Below are 14954 nucleotides of genomic sequence, written 5' to 3' on the forward strand. Positions count from 1 at the left end.
TTTGACCATTAACCGTTAAAATAAAAAAAAAAAAAAAAAAAAGGAAAATCAATGCCCAAGATCAGAAACTCGTTTTAAAAAATCTTAAAAATGACTTGTTGTTTTCACTAAACTGTACACAACAAATAATCTTAATTGATTCTCTTTTCGGTCAGCATGGCACTTCTGTGGCCATTCTCTGTCTGTAGAGTTCTTGTGTCCAAGAAGAAAGTTAGCTCAGCCCTTACCACTATCCCTTATATAATAGGTAGCGTGGGGAATTGAACATCACCTTACTTCCTCAGTAGTGAGCGAAGGGGGCACCTTCATTCTGTTATCCCTTGTGCAACGCAAAATGCTTCTTACACTTCTTGTACTTTACAAAGCATTGACTATAGCAATATACGAGACCCTTAATCCTGTTAGGTTAGCACTGCAGTCTTAGCAGTTTAAGAAAGAAAAAAGTTTAAAAAGTGACCCACAACCCCTAGTTACTTTAAGAAGAAAAACCCTTCACCAACAACTCCTAAAATAAACCATTTATTGAGAAAAAACCTTTTTTTAAAATTTCATTAATCAGCCTTGTGCATAACAAATCTGAAGCTTGCCAAAAACAAATAAACAAAAAACCAGTAAAAGTTCACAGTCAGTGCACTCAACAAACAGATTAAAAAACAAGGTCCATAACGCCTGATAACACTACAGCATTTTTCTGAACCTAAAGAGTTCAAAAATACTACATATTAACATTACAGTTCTCAATAAAATGAGAAACAGGAGAAAGAACAAAAAAAGGTATGGTCCATATACAGTAGTAATGGCACTTTCACTGAAACATGCAGCTTCTTTCAACTTGCAGACACTGTCACAACTTGAGCAACATGTGCCAAGTAAAACATACAGGAGCAGCAGAGGAAGTGACGCCTGTCACTTGTGCAGTCTTCATAAGTTCAACTTCTATACTGTTCTCAGCATAGTCTTTATGTAAATATTACATACAGTAGTGATTCAAAGGTATTTTTGCCAGAATAAAAAAGGCCAGAGATTGAATAACTTCATTCTTCATCTGTGCAAACCTGTGAAGGGAACAAAAGGCAATGAATTGTCTTTCTATTGCAGCAAAAAGATGACCATCAATTTCTTAAGCACCTTCATTGAACCTAAGGTTAACAGGACATCTCTTGACATCGTTTAAGTTTTCTTTTTCCTTTATTATTATGATAATGAATTACAACTGTTCATATCTGACAGCACGCAACTCTTACGTCCCTGAAGAAGTGTTCTGCCTCTGTGGTGGATGGGATTTAGCTACGGTTACTGCTACACCTAAATTTGTTGCTTAAGAATAAGCAAATAATCACAACTAAGAATTAAACCAAAATTCATGCAAGAACTGCAACTTGTTACAGTGATGCCACAGTCAACAACAGTGTGAGCTTTACTAAAAAAAAAAAAAAAAAAAGAGAAAAGTAAATCCTTGTATGGAAGGATGATAAAGGATGTGCTTGTTTCATTTTTTTCCTATGGATGGGACCACAATCTCTGCATTACAGAGGATAAGTTTTAGGCACATACCTGGCCCCTCAGATGCAATTAGCTACCATTGAGATGGAATTTGACAAATCTTTAATACAGCTAATGCATCTTGCAACGCGTTGCATGGTGCACACCAGGTTCTTTTAGCCAAATGTTTGCAAGCAGCAATGTGTGTACCTTTTCAGAATTTCCAAGCCTTCCTTACTCTGTACAGCATCACTGTGTATCAGCCTCCCCCCATGATAGAAAGCCCTGGGGCACAGCAGCAAACGGCAAAGCCAGCTACGGCTGTTTGATTCCCACCTCCAGTCTTTGCAGCCAAAGCCGTGAGACAAACCTTGACAAAAGGATGGTCGAGGAGCTGGCTGGCTGTCCACCTCATCTTTGGGTCACTTTCCAGGCAGTGGCAAAGGAAGTCTTTCCCTTCCGGACTCACTTTGTCAGGAATAGGAGGTTTATGACCCATCCCCACTCTGTACATGATCTGGAAGTTGTGCTCATATTCGTGCCAAGGCCTCTGCAACAGGAAACAGAATTGCTAAGTGCAAGGTTTAGTGAGTAACTCACTGTGCAACAGAGCATATATGTCTGTACCCCAGGAATTAAAAAGACACCCTGATACTTGTGGACTTACTACAAGGGATGAAACCAGAACTTTTGGAGAAACTCATGAGGACATTCAGCAGGTGAAACACCTACCTTGCCAGTGACCATCTCTATAACAACACAGCCCAGGCTCCAGATGTCTGCTGCCCGTCCGTGCCCTTCTCCTTTAGCTCTAGTGATTACTTCTGGAGCCATGTATGCTTTGAAACAACACATACAACGTCATTAGTTCATACAGCAGAAGGAACAGTATATACTTCGGTGATAAACTGGGCAAACCTAATGCTTTTAATACAACTGTATTTAATACATCTGTTGTGAATTACCACTTAGGTTTTCTTGCAAAGTTTTGTCTGGCTTTGGCTTCTTGTTCTTTGACACATTTTCAGTGTAGCTGTCTTTCAGTTTGAAAAATGGTGAAGTTCTGGTACAGTATATGCTCTCACTTATTTTCCTTTTTTAAAACAATAAATTAATCAGGTGTTCAGTAAGAACAGTCCTGTTTCAGGAGGCTACAGAGAAAGGTAAAATCACAGAAAACAAAAGCTCCAGAAGCTTTATAATTAACCAAACAAGTAACATTTTCCAGTTGCAACATTCACTGATTATTTTTGCCTTCTGGATGTAAAGCACAGCTAACCAGCCAAAGTAAAATGAAGGTTCCCTGAACCACATTGTTTTACCAGTCCAGACTTTTGACAGAGGCATTTTCTCTTATGGCAACTTGACAAGTTTCTGCCTAGCACATGCTTCCTCACCTGCAGTACCCAAAGTGCTGTTCACTTCTCCAGGCATCGTCTGGGTGTTGTTCTTCAGTTTCACTGAGCAGCCAAAGTCTCCTAGTTTAATCAGTCCAGATGAGGTAAGAAAGATGTTGGCTCCTAGGAAACACAAAGAAAAACAGTACTGCTTGTTAAACCAATGCTGAGTTAAGGCATGAGGACTTCTCAACATGATGCACTACCGGAAGTTACACAGTAGGTAATAGCTGAGTTCACACTTGTATCTTTACCTGTGGATTAAGTGTGGAATATGACACCATTAGAGATGTACCCCATAGGGTATGTTACCATTAGCCAACTGGATTTTGATGGGTTTCAGTTAACACTAAGCATACTGGAACATGACAACAAGAAATGTTCAAAGCACAAAGCACTGTGGCAGGCAAACTCATCAGCTTTTCGCATGTGCTCATTATGAGAAAACTCCTCCAGAAATATATGAATTCCAGTGCTTATCCCTGTGAGTGTTGCACTGCAAAAAAAAACACGTCCTTAAGGAGCTTTGTGTCAGAGGCCATTGATGCGTACCTCCCAGTATCCATCTTTTCTGTTCTGCTTGGTCAAGACAGGTGATACAGTACAGCTAGGTCATCACGGCAGACGTAAAAGCTGAGCTTACAGCATTTGTTTATTACATATCCCACCAAATACTCACTCCTATTTAGCTCTACCTCCAGAATAATTTCTGGAGGAGGGCTACCGTTACAGTATCCGGCTCCACTGCCAGCTTGCACCAGAAGAAATTCCCCTAGCACAGCTGAAATTCTCCGAGGGAAACCTGCAGCAGGCTTCAAGTTACTTGCTCTACACAACACTGCCAAATAAGCCAAGCGGTTTTGACAGCCAGTGGTCTCCTTTCGTTCAACATTCTGCCAAAACACAGGCAACAGAAAACAGAGCAGGAGCTCACTGTGCAGGTCAGGCCAAATCCTGGGTCCTGCAAGTGCCACAATGAGACCACAAGTAGGTTGCAATTCACCTGGCAGAGATGCAGCTTGCGCTGTGATTTCTCTTACAGCAGGATGAATGCTATGCACAGAACAAAACTGCCTGCTTACTCTGCGAGTAGGCAGACGCGAGGACTTCGTTACACACAGCATTTTCCCATGTCACATAAAAGATTCTTTAAAAAATGGCTCCTTTGAATATAACCTTTCAAAAGAAGTTTCTCACTTTTGTTCCACCTTCAACATGGGTCAGTGCAGGAATTGTTGGCTGTTCCTCCTTTCTATTATGTTCTCTTAATTAATGACTTTTTCCAGTTAGCTTGGCTGGGCACCTCCAAGATATTTACAGAAAACAGAGTCCTCAAAAAGCTCAAGTCAAAAAAGGCAGTGCAGGTCAATGATGCCAAAACTACCCAGTTCTCAAAGGACTTCCCGTTCAGCTATGAGAATGCTTGATAACAGAAGCGAAGTGTATGTAGTCCGAGAGGTGTTACACATAACTGCACTACAGGGAGGAGAGAAATCACTAACAGCAATAAACTCCAACCTTTGGTAACCATAAGCCTTTTAGAAGTTCTGGAAGGAGAATTAACTTTCAGTAAATACAACTCTTCTAGACATTGTGTCTGCACATTTTCCAGTCCTGGCATTCTCAAGATCAGCATTCGTTCTGCTGGCAAACCACAGAACCCAGCCAGGGACAACCTGGACCCTGCAATCACAGGTGCATGTAACACACACGTAGACGATCCATCAGCTCCTTGATCCATCATCACACCAAAGCAGTACAAGAAGGCAGCTCAATGGGACACTAAATATATAAGCACTGCAGTAGATGACCGACATTTATAGGTGCTAGCAGCTTTTTCCTTCTAACAACTGCCAATAACTTGTCTTTTTTGGATGATTTTCAAGCAATTACTTAACATATAGCAAGTGGGTACACTTAGCCCCAAAGAGCATAGGAAAAAGAGGCATCACTAGCAAATATTTTACAAGGATGGTTTTGGAAACTTAGGTTCTGGTTCCCCAAGAAAGCAAGTTGCTTGAAAATTTCACGAAAGGCTACAGAGTAGCTTCTGAAGCTACTGAAGCACATGAAAAGGGACTGAGCTAATATCCAAGATCTTTTGTTCTAACTGAATCTAAAGTTATTGTGATAACTTGGTTTAATGCAGTTTAGAACCAACTTGTAAGGCCTTTCAGTCCAAATCTGTCCTCCTACAAAAAAAAAAAGGTAATGACAATTCTTAGCATAAAGTTTACTGTGAAAGCTCCCATGAATTCTTCTCCTGCAAAGAACACCCAGAACTGTCAAATGCAGTGAAGTAATGAACCTAAATTTCAAACTTTGACCAAAAAGAAAGAGCCAGAACTTGAAGACGTGTTGCTGACATTTTCTGTCAGCTGAATGAGGCTTCCACTGATGCATTGTCTGCTGGCGCCTCTGTTTGGTAAGCCTTCGCCTGTGTTTTAGAGAACAAGACCAAGCTCTAGCAGGAGTTTTTAGAAAAGGTCTCCTTAATGGAAGGAAATTCCACATAATCTAGCAGGACCTGAGTAAGAGAAAAGGGAAAGAGAAGAACGGTACTTTGAGGATGCATGATCCTTTTTAGCCTTGACAGTTAGCGTGATTGGAAATGTAACCAAATTCCTACCATATCTGCATGGTTAATAAGAGAAATAGAACCAGAGACCATGGCTAAAACAACAAAAAGGCACAGCACCCCCAGTCGGTGCCTTCTTTCCTCCACGTTCGGTATTGAAAACAGCCCTACAGGATGTACTTGGTGGAGGGCAAGAGGTAGCCAAATACTGCTGCCATTTACACCACAAGACCTTTTGGGCAGACTGCAAACAGACAGCAAATACCAGAAATGGTACTCTTGCTAGAGAGAACAACTGCTATGACCCAAAGTGTTTAAACTCAAGTTTAGTGCACAGTACCTCTGTGCCAAGACAGCCCCATGCTAACCCCAGTGCAAACTGACACTAGAGGGACATTCCAGAGATGCTGCTCTCAGTACTGGGAGTCCTCGGAGCAGAACCAAAATCCCCACGATGACTGTGGCAAACGAAGGCAGCTCGTAGCCACTCCTCAGTACTTAAGCACTGCAACAGCCAAATTCATTCAAGAACCAACTTGGTTCAGGCCCAATGCACTCTTCAATAATATGCGCTGCTCTCCCAAAGAGAAAGCACCAGGCGTGACCTTAGCGATTAATTCTTCTCAATTCAGCCCTTTTGAGACCACACTTGGAGCGATGTGTATTGCTTTGGGGCTCCCCGGTACAAGACGGATGTTGATGCAGCAAGCCCAGCCCCGGGGCATCAAGATGGTCAGAGGGCTGCTACATGGGATGTGCAAAGCGGAGCTGAGAGGTGGGGTTGTTTAGCTTGAAGAGGAGGCTGGGGTGGGATTTATTGCTGTTTTCAACCGCGTAACCATATCATGAAAATGGAAACAGAATTTTCTTCAAAGACACACACTGAAAGGATCCGGGGCAATGGACACAAATAGCAATGCTTGCAAATTCCAGGGAAGTATCAGGAAAAGATTTTCACAATGGGAACAGCAGAGGGGCGCAGGGAAGAGGGAATGTTCCATCCCTGGACATAAGCATAACTCAAATAGACAAAGTCCTGAGCAGTCTGATCTAATTTGACATTGGATCTGACATTGAGCTTGGCCCTGCTTTGAGCAGAGTACTCAACCAGAGATGTCCTGAGGTTCTCTTCAGCATTAAATATTTCATCTTTCTCCATTATTCAGCAGACAGCTTTCTTGCAAAAAGAGTTGTCATAACTGAGAGATCTGGTTTTAGCCAGAGGAGTTAAAATATAATAGGCAAGATAGAGATATTTTTTTTAAAAAGTATCCAAAAAACACTTGATCGCCTGCTACATACTCCACCAGCTACTTAATGCATGGATGCAGGCCAACTAAAAGCAGTGCAGTCAACTTCAACCAATGCTACTCTTAGCCTTCTCTTGCAACCACAGGTTGAAGAAGGATTCCCAGCAGCTGTGTCTTGTTACAGCTTTTACACCTGCAAAACTGGATGCCACAACAGCGCCAGGAGGACAATGGTGGCACCTGTGGACACTACTAACCAACTGACCTAAGTTTTGAGTGCAAGGTGCTTGCAAATGCCAACTGCAGGATACAGATATAAACAATTACTCTTAAGAATTGGTTGGTTATCTGATGCTGAACGAAACAGATCCATACTGATTTTTGGTAAACTGGCTATGAGAGATCTGGTATGATCTGTCAGTGAGATTCCCCTAGAAAAGCAGTTTTAACACAGTCTGAATGACATTTCGTCATTCTCCCATCAGAAAAATAAGAGCACTTGAGTATGTAAGAGAAAATCCAGCATTATGCTAAAAGTAAAAACAGAGTTTTCTTCACAGAGAGAGTGGTTGCACACTGGAACAGGCTCCCCAGGGAAGTGGTCACTGCACCGAGCCTGACTGAATTTAAGAAGAGATTGGACTGTGCACTTAGTCACATGGTCTGAACTTTTGGGTAGACCTGTGCGGTGTCAAGAGTTGGACTTGATGATCCTTAAGGGTCCCTTCCAACTCAGGATATTCTATGATTCTATGATTCTATGATTTTACTGCTGTTAGCCTGAGAACTTGCGGATTCAACCTGAGCACAAAAAGAGACAGAGAGCAAGAGACATGCAATGTAACATCAGGCATCCTTTACAAAAACATCCTCTCCGCAGTCTGTCTAAATTCTGTCATTAAGTTTAGGGAAGGTCTATACACAGATGTGTCTGCAGTTACCCTGTCTGTAGCTGTTATTACTCCCAAGGACTACCCCAGCATTTGGTATGAGGAACCTGTTGTGACAGAAATGCCCTCAGATAACGCAGCATTACAGTCCTGTTAAACAGCTCTTCTGTGCACTTCTCTGATGAGGAAGACCTATTCAGAAACATATCCAGAAATCAGCAATGACATGGAGCAGCACAAAAGAAATCCCTATCAGTCAGCCTTGGATTTTGATCGCGAGCTTCCAGGAGAGTGCAATCCAGCTAAGCAGAACCTGGATATGGAATGATCGCGTAAAGGGCAAGGAAGGCACTGTGAAAAGCACGGAGGGAAATCCACAACTGGAAAGAAACCTTTGGTCAGGAAGGAGAACCAGAGAAGGCAAGACTGCTGGGCAACGGGAGTGAGGGAAAGTGTTTTCTAGGAAAAAAAAAAAAAGCCAAAACTGACTCAAGAGTGGCCTACCTGGGTGGGAGGCCTCTGGATCGTAGATAGTTCTTTTCCCAAATGAGAAGCACGAGGCCAAAGGACCAAGAGCAACTGGGAACCTCCTACACTGCTGCGATGATTCAAAACCCTGTGAGCAAGAGGGACATAGAAACCCAGCATCGTTGGGTTGCACTGCCTTGTCATAAAATGAGCATAAAATGAGTGGGGCATAGTGTGCATTGTTTCCCCTACCATCTGTTAAGTTTCTGCCATAGGTGAGCAAAATATGTCAGATTTAAAAAAACAAAATACAAACAAGACAACTAGACATGGGGGATGTTCTTGGTAGGCGCAGGAAAAGAAAAATGAATGTGAAATGCAGACTGACACCGTGTGCCTTAAGCAAATGCCAAAAGCAACCACCCTTCAGTTACTGCAGTTCCAGTTTGCTCATTTTGTAAGCAAAAGCTGAGAGCCAGGCATGAGTAGATAAATGTATGGCAAAAAAAAACAGAACACTGGTAAGTAGTTTTACCGTATCTATTTAACTCCTTTTACCAAGACTTTTATTACTATGCGTACGCAAACATTTGTCTGAAAGCCTAAAACTCTTCCGCAAAATGGGAATCACAAGGAAAAGTTCTGCTGCAGCACTCTAGCACAGTACACTGCCTGTCAGCTCCCAGGAAACGCCATTGCTTCTTGCACAGATGAGAAAAACAGTATTACATAACTCAGTGTTAGTGCTAGAAATACAAGGACCAAAATTTGAGTTTGGATGAACCCCCAACAATCCTAACAACCTCTACAAGAGCTATATAAATCACGGGCACAACTTACGAGTTTGCAATGCCATCTGTGAACATTTTTATGTTCTGCAGTTAAAAAGGAGCGTTTAACTAGCTGACAACTTGTAAATTGAAAATTGAAAAAGGTGTGAAAGATTTTATACTCAACTGTTGTATAGATAATGTGTGCTTAATCTGAAAAACATCCCCCATCCCTGCCCCACACCCTCATCTACAACACTGAAACAACAACATTACCTTTTTGGTTAACGTTACCTTTAATGTCTCGATGAACAATACCATGTTCATGTAGTACATTGATAGCAATCGTGATTTGCTTTGAGTAGAGCCTAATGACATGCTCCTGAAGGCCCAGTTTTGACACTTCCTCCAGAGTGCCCTCATCACAGTACTCCATGAAGATGTACATTTCTTCCTGTTGTGGGAACCAAACCGGATTTCATTGGTGTTAAAAAAAATTTTAACACTGAATTAGGACAAAGTTTTCCTTCCATCTTTCACTGTTTGTGAAAGAGCAAGTTCTAGAGGAGGTACCTTTTACCACGGAATATCTAATTAATCATCTCTTCAGACCTCTATTCTCTTAGGCATGCTTCATCCTAATATTCTATTGCACAGCAATGGAAAATCTCTTTCATATGTCTATCCGTATCCTTTATGCAAATGACAGTATCCTTTATATGCAAATGACAGTATTTGGTGGTGTAATATATGTTACTTTGGAATCTACCAAACAGCACTTGGGAAATCTATGTACATAAAGCAGAAATACTAAAAGAGGCTTTGCATATTTAGCAATTTAAAAAGAGATTTCCCCCCCCCCCCCTTTTCCCAGTTCCTGCACTATCACATGCTGATTGCTTGGGGAAGGCAAGTTTTTTGTTGTTGTTGTCTGTGCCTCAAACAAGCATGCCAACTCTAACTCATTTCAAGGAAAACTTTGGTTCTTGTTCTCTTTCTTTCTCTCTCTCCAAGCCCATTTTGGAAGTTTCAGCCAATTGCAGCCAGATTTAATACAAAAGATGGCAGACACTGAACTTTCAGAACTAGCCTGAGAAACCAATGACCCAGTGGCACAGACACCCAAAGTCGTGTCCCCGAGTAAAGAAATGCAGGCAGAAAGCAGCCTTTGTCCCCTTCCAAAATAGCAGAGGGTAAGCAAATCAACACATTCATACTGATCAAGTCAGTCAAGAGCACACACCACTTTCCAGCTAGGTACCCAGCATCCTGTTTCCTCCCAGGGAACAGGTAGAGAGATACAGGAAGGACCTGAGACTTGAGGGAGCTGGGGAGGAAGGGCATATGGAAGTGAGAGTAAGAGAAAGTCAGGTATCTCAGCACACAGCTGTGGGATCCCACTCTGTAAGACAACCAGGCTTCATTAGTTCTGCTGCTCAAGCAAGAAAACTCTGCTGCTAACACTGAAGAGTTTTAGACAGGCTGTCTAGTCTGTATCTGCATACAAAAATTATCAGTAAGTACAACATCTTTGCATTTGGAGCAGTCAAACAGAGTTGCAGCACACGGTAGCTCCAGCATTACTCAATTCACTTACTGTGAACCTTCTCTGTTTATGTACCAGTTTCAACACATTTCTGCAAACTGTGTTTTATAGAGGTCTCAACACTCGTAGGAAAAAAGACTTGTAATTCACAGAAATATCCAGACAATTAAGTTACACGAGAGCGTTCTGAAGTGAAACCTCCAATGATCCAAAGCTTCTCAGAATTCTCTCCCAACCCTACACACAACCTCCCAGGAAGTGATGTTTGCTTACCCTATGGAGCTCCACGCCAAAATACCGAACCAGATTAGGGTGTTTGATGCCTTCAAAAATCTTCAGTTCATCAGCTGTTTCCTTGATGGTTTTGTGATCATTAGGTTGAAATCTTATCTACAAGAAAATTTTTCATTATTTTGCTGCTATTAAGTTTCAAATTGCTTAGGAACAACAACAAAAACAAAAAAAAAAGCAGGTAACACCTTTTTTTTTTTTTTTTTTCTTTTTGAAACAGTATCATCACACAAAAAGTTACAGAATTCTACGCCTTCGCCCCCAGCCTAACCAAAAAAGAACCCCAAATTGTTTTTGGAAAATCACACACACACGATGATTTATAAACTTGATAAGGTGAAAATACTGTTACTTAAACATCACAGATGTGGACACATATACACGTATCCTTTTGGAGCCTGCCTTCTAGTTTATACCTGGTAGGTAGATGCAATACAAGAGGATCTGAAAATAACATGAATGAGAGCTGTCATTCAAGAAAGACTAATTGACAGGTATTTCATCAAATGAGACTAAGGGATTTTCTTTGAGGGTTTTCTTTACAAACATATGATCACGGAGGTTTTGATTAAAGGAAGAGGCTTTCATTAGTTCTCCTACAACATGCTGTGATGGGTTTTTCTTGGAGGAAAAAAAAATCAGTCTTCTGGAAAACTGATTTAAGGTTTCCATTCAGACAAAGATAAGCAAAACGCTCAGTTAATTATGGGGGATGTTATTTTTACTATTCTGGTAGAAAGTAGAAATTTCATTAATTGAATACAGGACAACTGCTAGAGAAATAAATGCATATATTTCACCTTTTTTTTTGCTACGATGTTATGATTGTTTTGTTCTGTGTAATTCCAGTGTAGCAGTTGTACTCAAACAGTGATAAAATTAAATACATGAAGATTATAAAAAACAAAAAAGGCGATCAATGACATTATTTTACATACCTCCTAACACTCCAAAGTTGCACTACTTTTAGTACCTATTTGTAGTAAACCTTTTCCACTATCATTTGTAGAGATACTGGTGACACTGTGGTTAAGACAGCAAAGTCTTGAAGAAATCCCAGAAGATGGGGAAATGTTTTTAATATTTTCAACCAGTTTAAAAACAAATGAAGAAACCTTCTCTTAAGATACCCCTAAGGAAACCCTGAAGAGCTTTTTCTTGGAAGTTGCAGTTTGCATTTAAGCCCACAATGGGGACAAAAAAGTGTTTCTTGGTGGAATACTTACAGCAAGTTGAAAAGTACTACAGCGTATTGTGTATTTAGCCTACTAAGGAAGTATCTGTCAAACAGGGTCCATTTAACTTACATCTATTTATAAAATCCCCCTAATGAGAGCACACACATGCTAATCTGCAAAAAGCACCTGCATCTAGAAGGCAACTTTGAATTCCAGACACGGAGAGCTACAAATAGTGGGAAAAATGTTACTTTGGCAGCAGCTGGAAAAAAACTTTTGAATGTTGGTATTACTTAGTCAATGAATGACTGTTGTACAAGAAGTTAAGCACAATCCCAGCCTTGCTTTTCCATGCTTCTGTAAGCTCATATACATCTTACGTATGTGGAGGAACTACCTCATCAAAATATAACTGCTCTAGCATCAAATGACTGGCACAGTGACTGTTGTGAACGCTTTATGATCCTGGTAGTAAGATGTGGAAATGCAGTAAAATTAAACAGTACAAATATTTTAAAACCAATGTGTTGTAAGGAAAAAAGGATCTCTACACCTACACAGCTTTACTCATTTCTATACAGAAAATTAGGTTTTCTGTACCCACCAGGTTAGTCAACAGTTTTGTGACTCAACCAAGCTCACCTAAACTACAGAGGCTGAAAAACATCTGATGTGGCACTTCCTATCTTTTTCTCTACGAAATTAGGAAAAAGAGAATTAAATGTGAGATGAAATACTGTAAAGTAAGACAATTTGTGTACCATTTTTCTAATCAGAAAACTCCAGAATAGTTTAAGATCTCTTCACAGGCATTCACACATACTAAGCAAGTACCCATTCAACATCCTTGTGAGATTACCCAATATCCATTTTACATACTTTTACATTGAAACTTTTAAACTGAAAGAAAAAGCTTAAACCATTTGAGGAAGAACAAGTGATAATTAGCAGTTGTGGCTACATGAAGAAACAATTTGTCTTCCCATCCTTTTTGAGCTAGCTAACAACTACGTTCAGAAAACCTTAATGCCCAACAACTTGCGTATGTGGTTTGGAAAAAAAGCAAGGGCAGCAGTGATTCTCATATAGTAAACACTCACTTCTTTCATAGCCATCAGCTCTCCAGTGTCAACACTGATACAGGTATAGACCTTCCCATATTGGCCTTCACCTGCAGAGTTAAAATAAGAAAAAATAATTACCCTACATTCAGTAAGTGACATATACATCAACCATAGTAAGTAGACACATCACTGAAAGCTCCCCTTGCCAACTTTATTTGTGTGTATTTTCATTTAATAATGTCAAGTACCTTTTGACCTGTAACACCTAATAAAACATTTACAGCCCTGAATTTAGTGTCATGTTTTCACTCTAGCAAACTTAGCAGGTTAACCTGAAAGAAAAATCCTCATGAGTATGAGGATGATTATGAGCAATATGAGGATTTTTCCACAAATCCTGAAGCAGAGAGGAAATAACAGTCGTATGTGGGAAGCAACAACATCATTGGTGAATAAAACAAACCCCAAAGTTTGTGCTCGTTTCCATTCACATTTGTGGTTCTTTCAAGAGCAGAACTAGAACCTTTTATAGGGTTGAACATGCAGAGGAATTGCAGGATCATACACAAGCAATCATCCTAACCAAATCCTTTTACTCCTTTGTTTCTTATTATTTGACCAATGAAAACTTCACTGAAGTTCTACATGAAGTACATCCTAGCTGCCATTGTATTTTGTATTTCAACATCCTGATTTCAGTAAAGCTGGTATTACCTATACAAGGATGCAAGATTTCAAAATATACTCTTAGATTTCCTTCAAAAAATAATCTTGGTATTTTAGCCTTACAAATGAATGTGTAACAAACTTACCGATTTTGTTTCCTCTCTGCCACTTGAAAGTCACTTTTCTCAAACCTACATGCATGACATTATCATACGATTTTGGTGTGTCACAAACTTGGCCAATGATGTTCTTCCTCCTCATCTCCCTGTATCTCCTTTCTTCAAACAACTGAACAGACTTTTGAACAGCTTCAATTGGTGCTTGCTTTGAAACAGTATCTAAAAGAAGAGCAATGAACAATTTCCTTGATTGAGAAATATTGTTTGTATATTTTATTTCATTACCTTTTGATATCACATCAAGTGACTTGACTGAGACGACAACTATTTTGTGAGTCAAATTTAAGACACAGCAAAAGAATAAAATATTTTAGCAATCACATATGAAACTAAAGGAAACTAAAGGAAAATGAGAATCCTGGTACTTTTCTACTCATCTCTTAATTGATCCAAGGTAATAAAAAGTATGAAAAACATTGATTTTTTTTTTTCATATTTGACCTGTAATTAACCACAGATAGATAGTGGAAATATGTCAGAGCCATTAGGAGTTGCCAAGGGCAGTTAAGTTTTTACTCTCTTTATAAGAAATTTCTCTTATTTCAAAGATTCCAGGTATTTACATAACTCCAGCTTTGAAGTGTAATCATGGAACTGAATCCTTGTCAGTGAGGCTAGAAGAAATTGTAAAGAAGAAAAATTACACATCTGTCACTCTTGAGAGACAGTAGTTTAACCTTCTTCTAATGGACTTCAAAAGATGGAGACAGTGAAATACCCCCAAATGATACATTCTACTGCCTATAATTAATATCACTTCATCTATACTAAATCTGACTCCCAGCAGTTTTTAGTCCTTGTCTTATTCACAGTGGATAGTAAGAGCAGTTCCCTTTGCAGCAGACTTCTAGAAATTTTCTATTTGTCCCTAATTCATCTTTTCCTTCCAGATTAAACAAACTCAATTTCTTCAGTATTTATGCTCCAAACAAACAATAACCCTTCTAGATTTCAGAAGTTTTTCCTGTGTTCTCATCATTGTGAGTAACATCATTGAGTGAGTGAGTTCACATCCTGAGTCACATCACCAACAGATCAACTTTTTATGTGCAAGACAACTTTTTTATAATGTTTCATGAGGTTCTAGCTTGCCATAAGATATGCACATGAGTTGTGTATATATCTGCACATACAATACAATATAGGAGTCTCAGAAGTAATCAAGTTACTTTAAGTTTCATGAAAATAAGCAGCA

At 39.8% G+C, this 14954-nt stretch overlaps 1 protein-coding gene across 6 annotated transcripts in view; it reads right to left on the bottom strand.

The window, feature by feature from the left end:
* Positions 1-503: 503 nt before the first annotated feature.
* Positions 504-14954, bottom strand: part of MAP3K4 (mitogen-activated protein kinase kinase kinase 4) — a 72371-nt gene continuing 57920 nt past the window's right edge. For 5 of the 6 annotated variants that reach the window (XM_068676970.1, XM_068676967.1, XM_068676968.1 and 2 more), the window contains 8 exons: positions 13727-13918; positions 12951-13021; positions 10655-10771; positions 9130-9289; positions 2880-3002; positions 2215-2321; positions 1853-2032; positions 504-1055 (listed from right to left, as the gene is read on the bottom strand). In XM_068676970.1, the coding sequence (XP_068533071.1) occupies positions 1035-1055; positions 1853-2032; positions 2215-2321; positions 2880-3002; positions 9130-9289; positions 10655-10771; positions 12951-13021; positions 13727-13918 (971 nt within the window). In that variant the 3' untranslated portion in view covers positions 504-1034. Of the gene's footprint in view, positions 1056-1852; positions 2033-2214; positions 2322-2879; positions 3003-8101; positions 8214-9129; positions 9290-10654; positions 10772-12950; positions 13022-13726; positions 13919-14954 lie in introns of those variants that run through there. The other variant, XR_011094924.1, reaches the window with a different exon arrangement.

This window comes from Anas acuta, chromosome 3 (assembly GCF_963932015.1).
Source record: "Anas acuta chromosome 3, bAnaAcu1.1, whole genome shotgun sequence".
In the NCBI taxonomy this organism is placed as follows: Eukaryota; Metazoa; Chordata; class Aves; order Anseriformes; family Anatidae; genus Anas; species Anas acuta.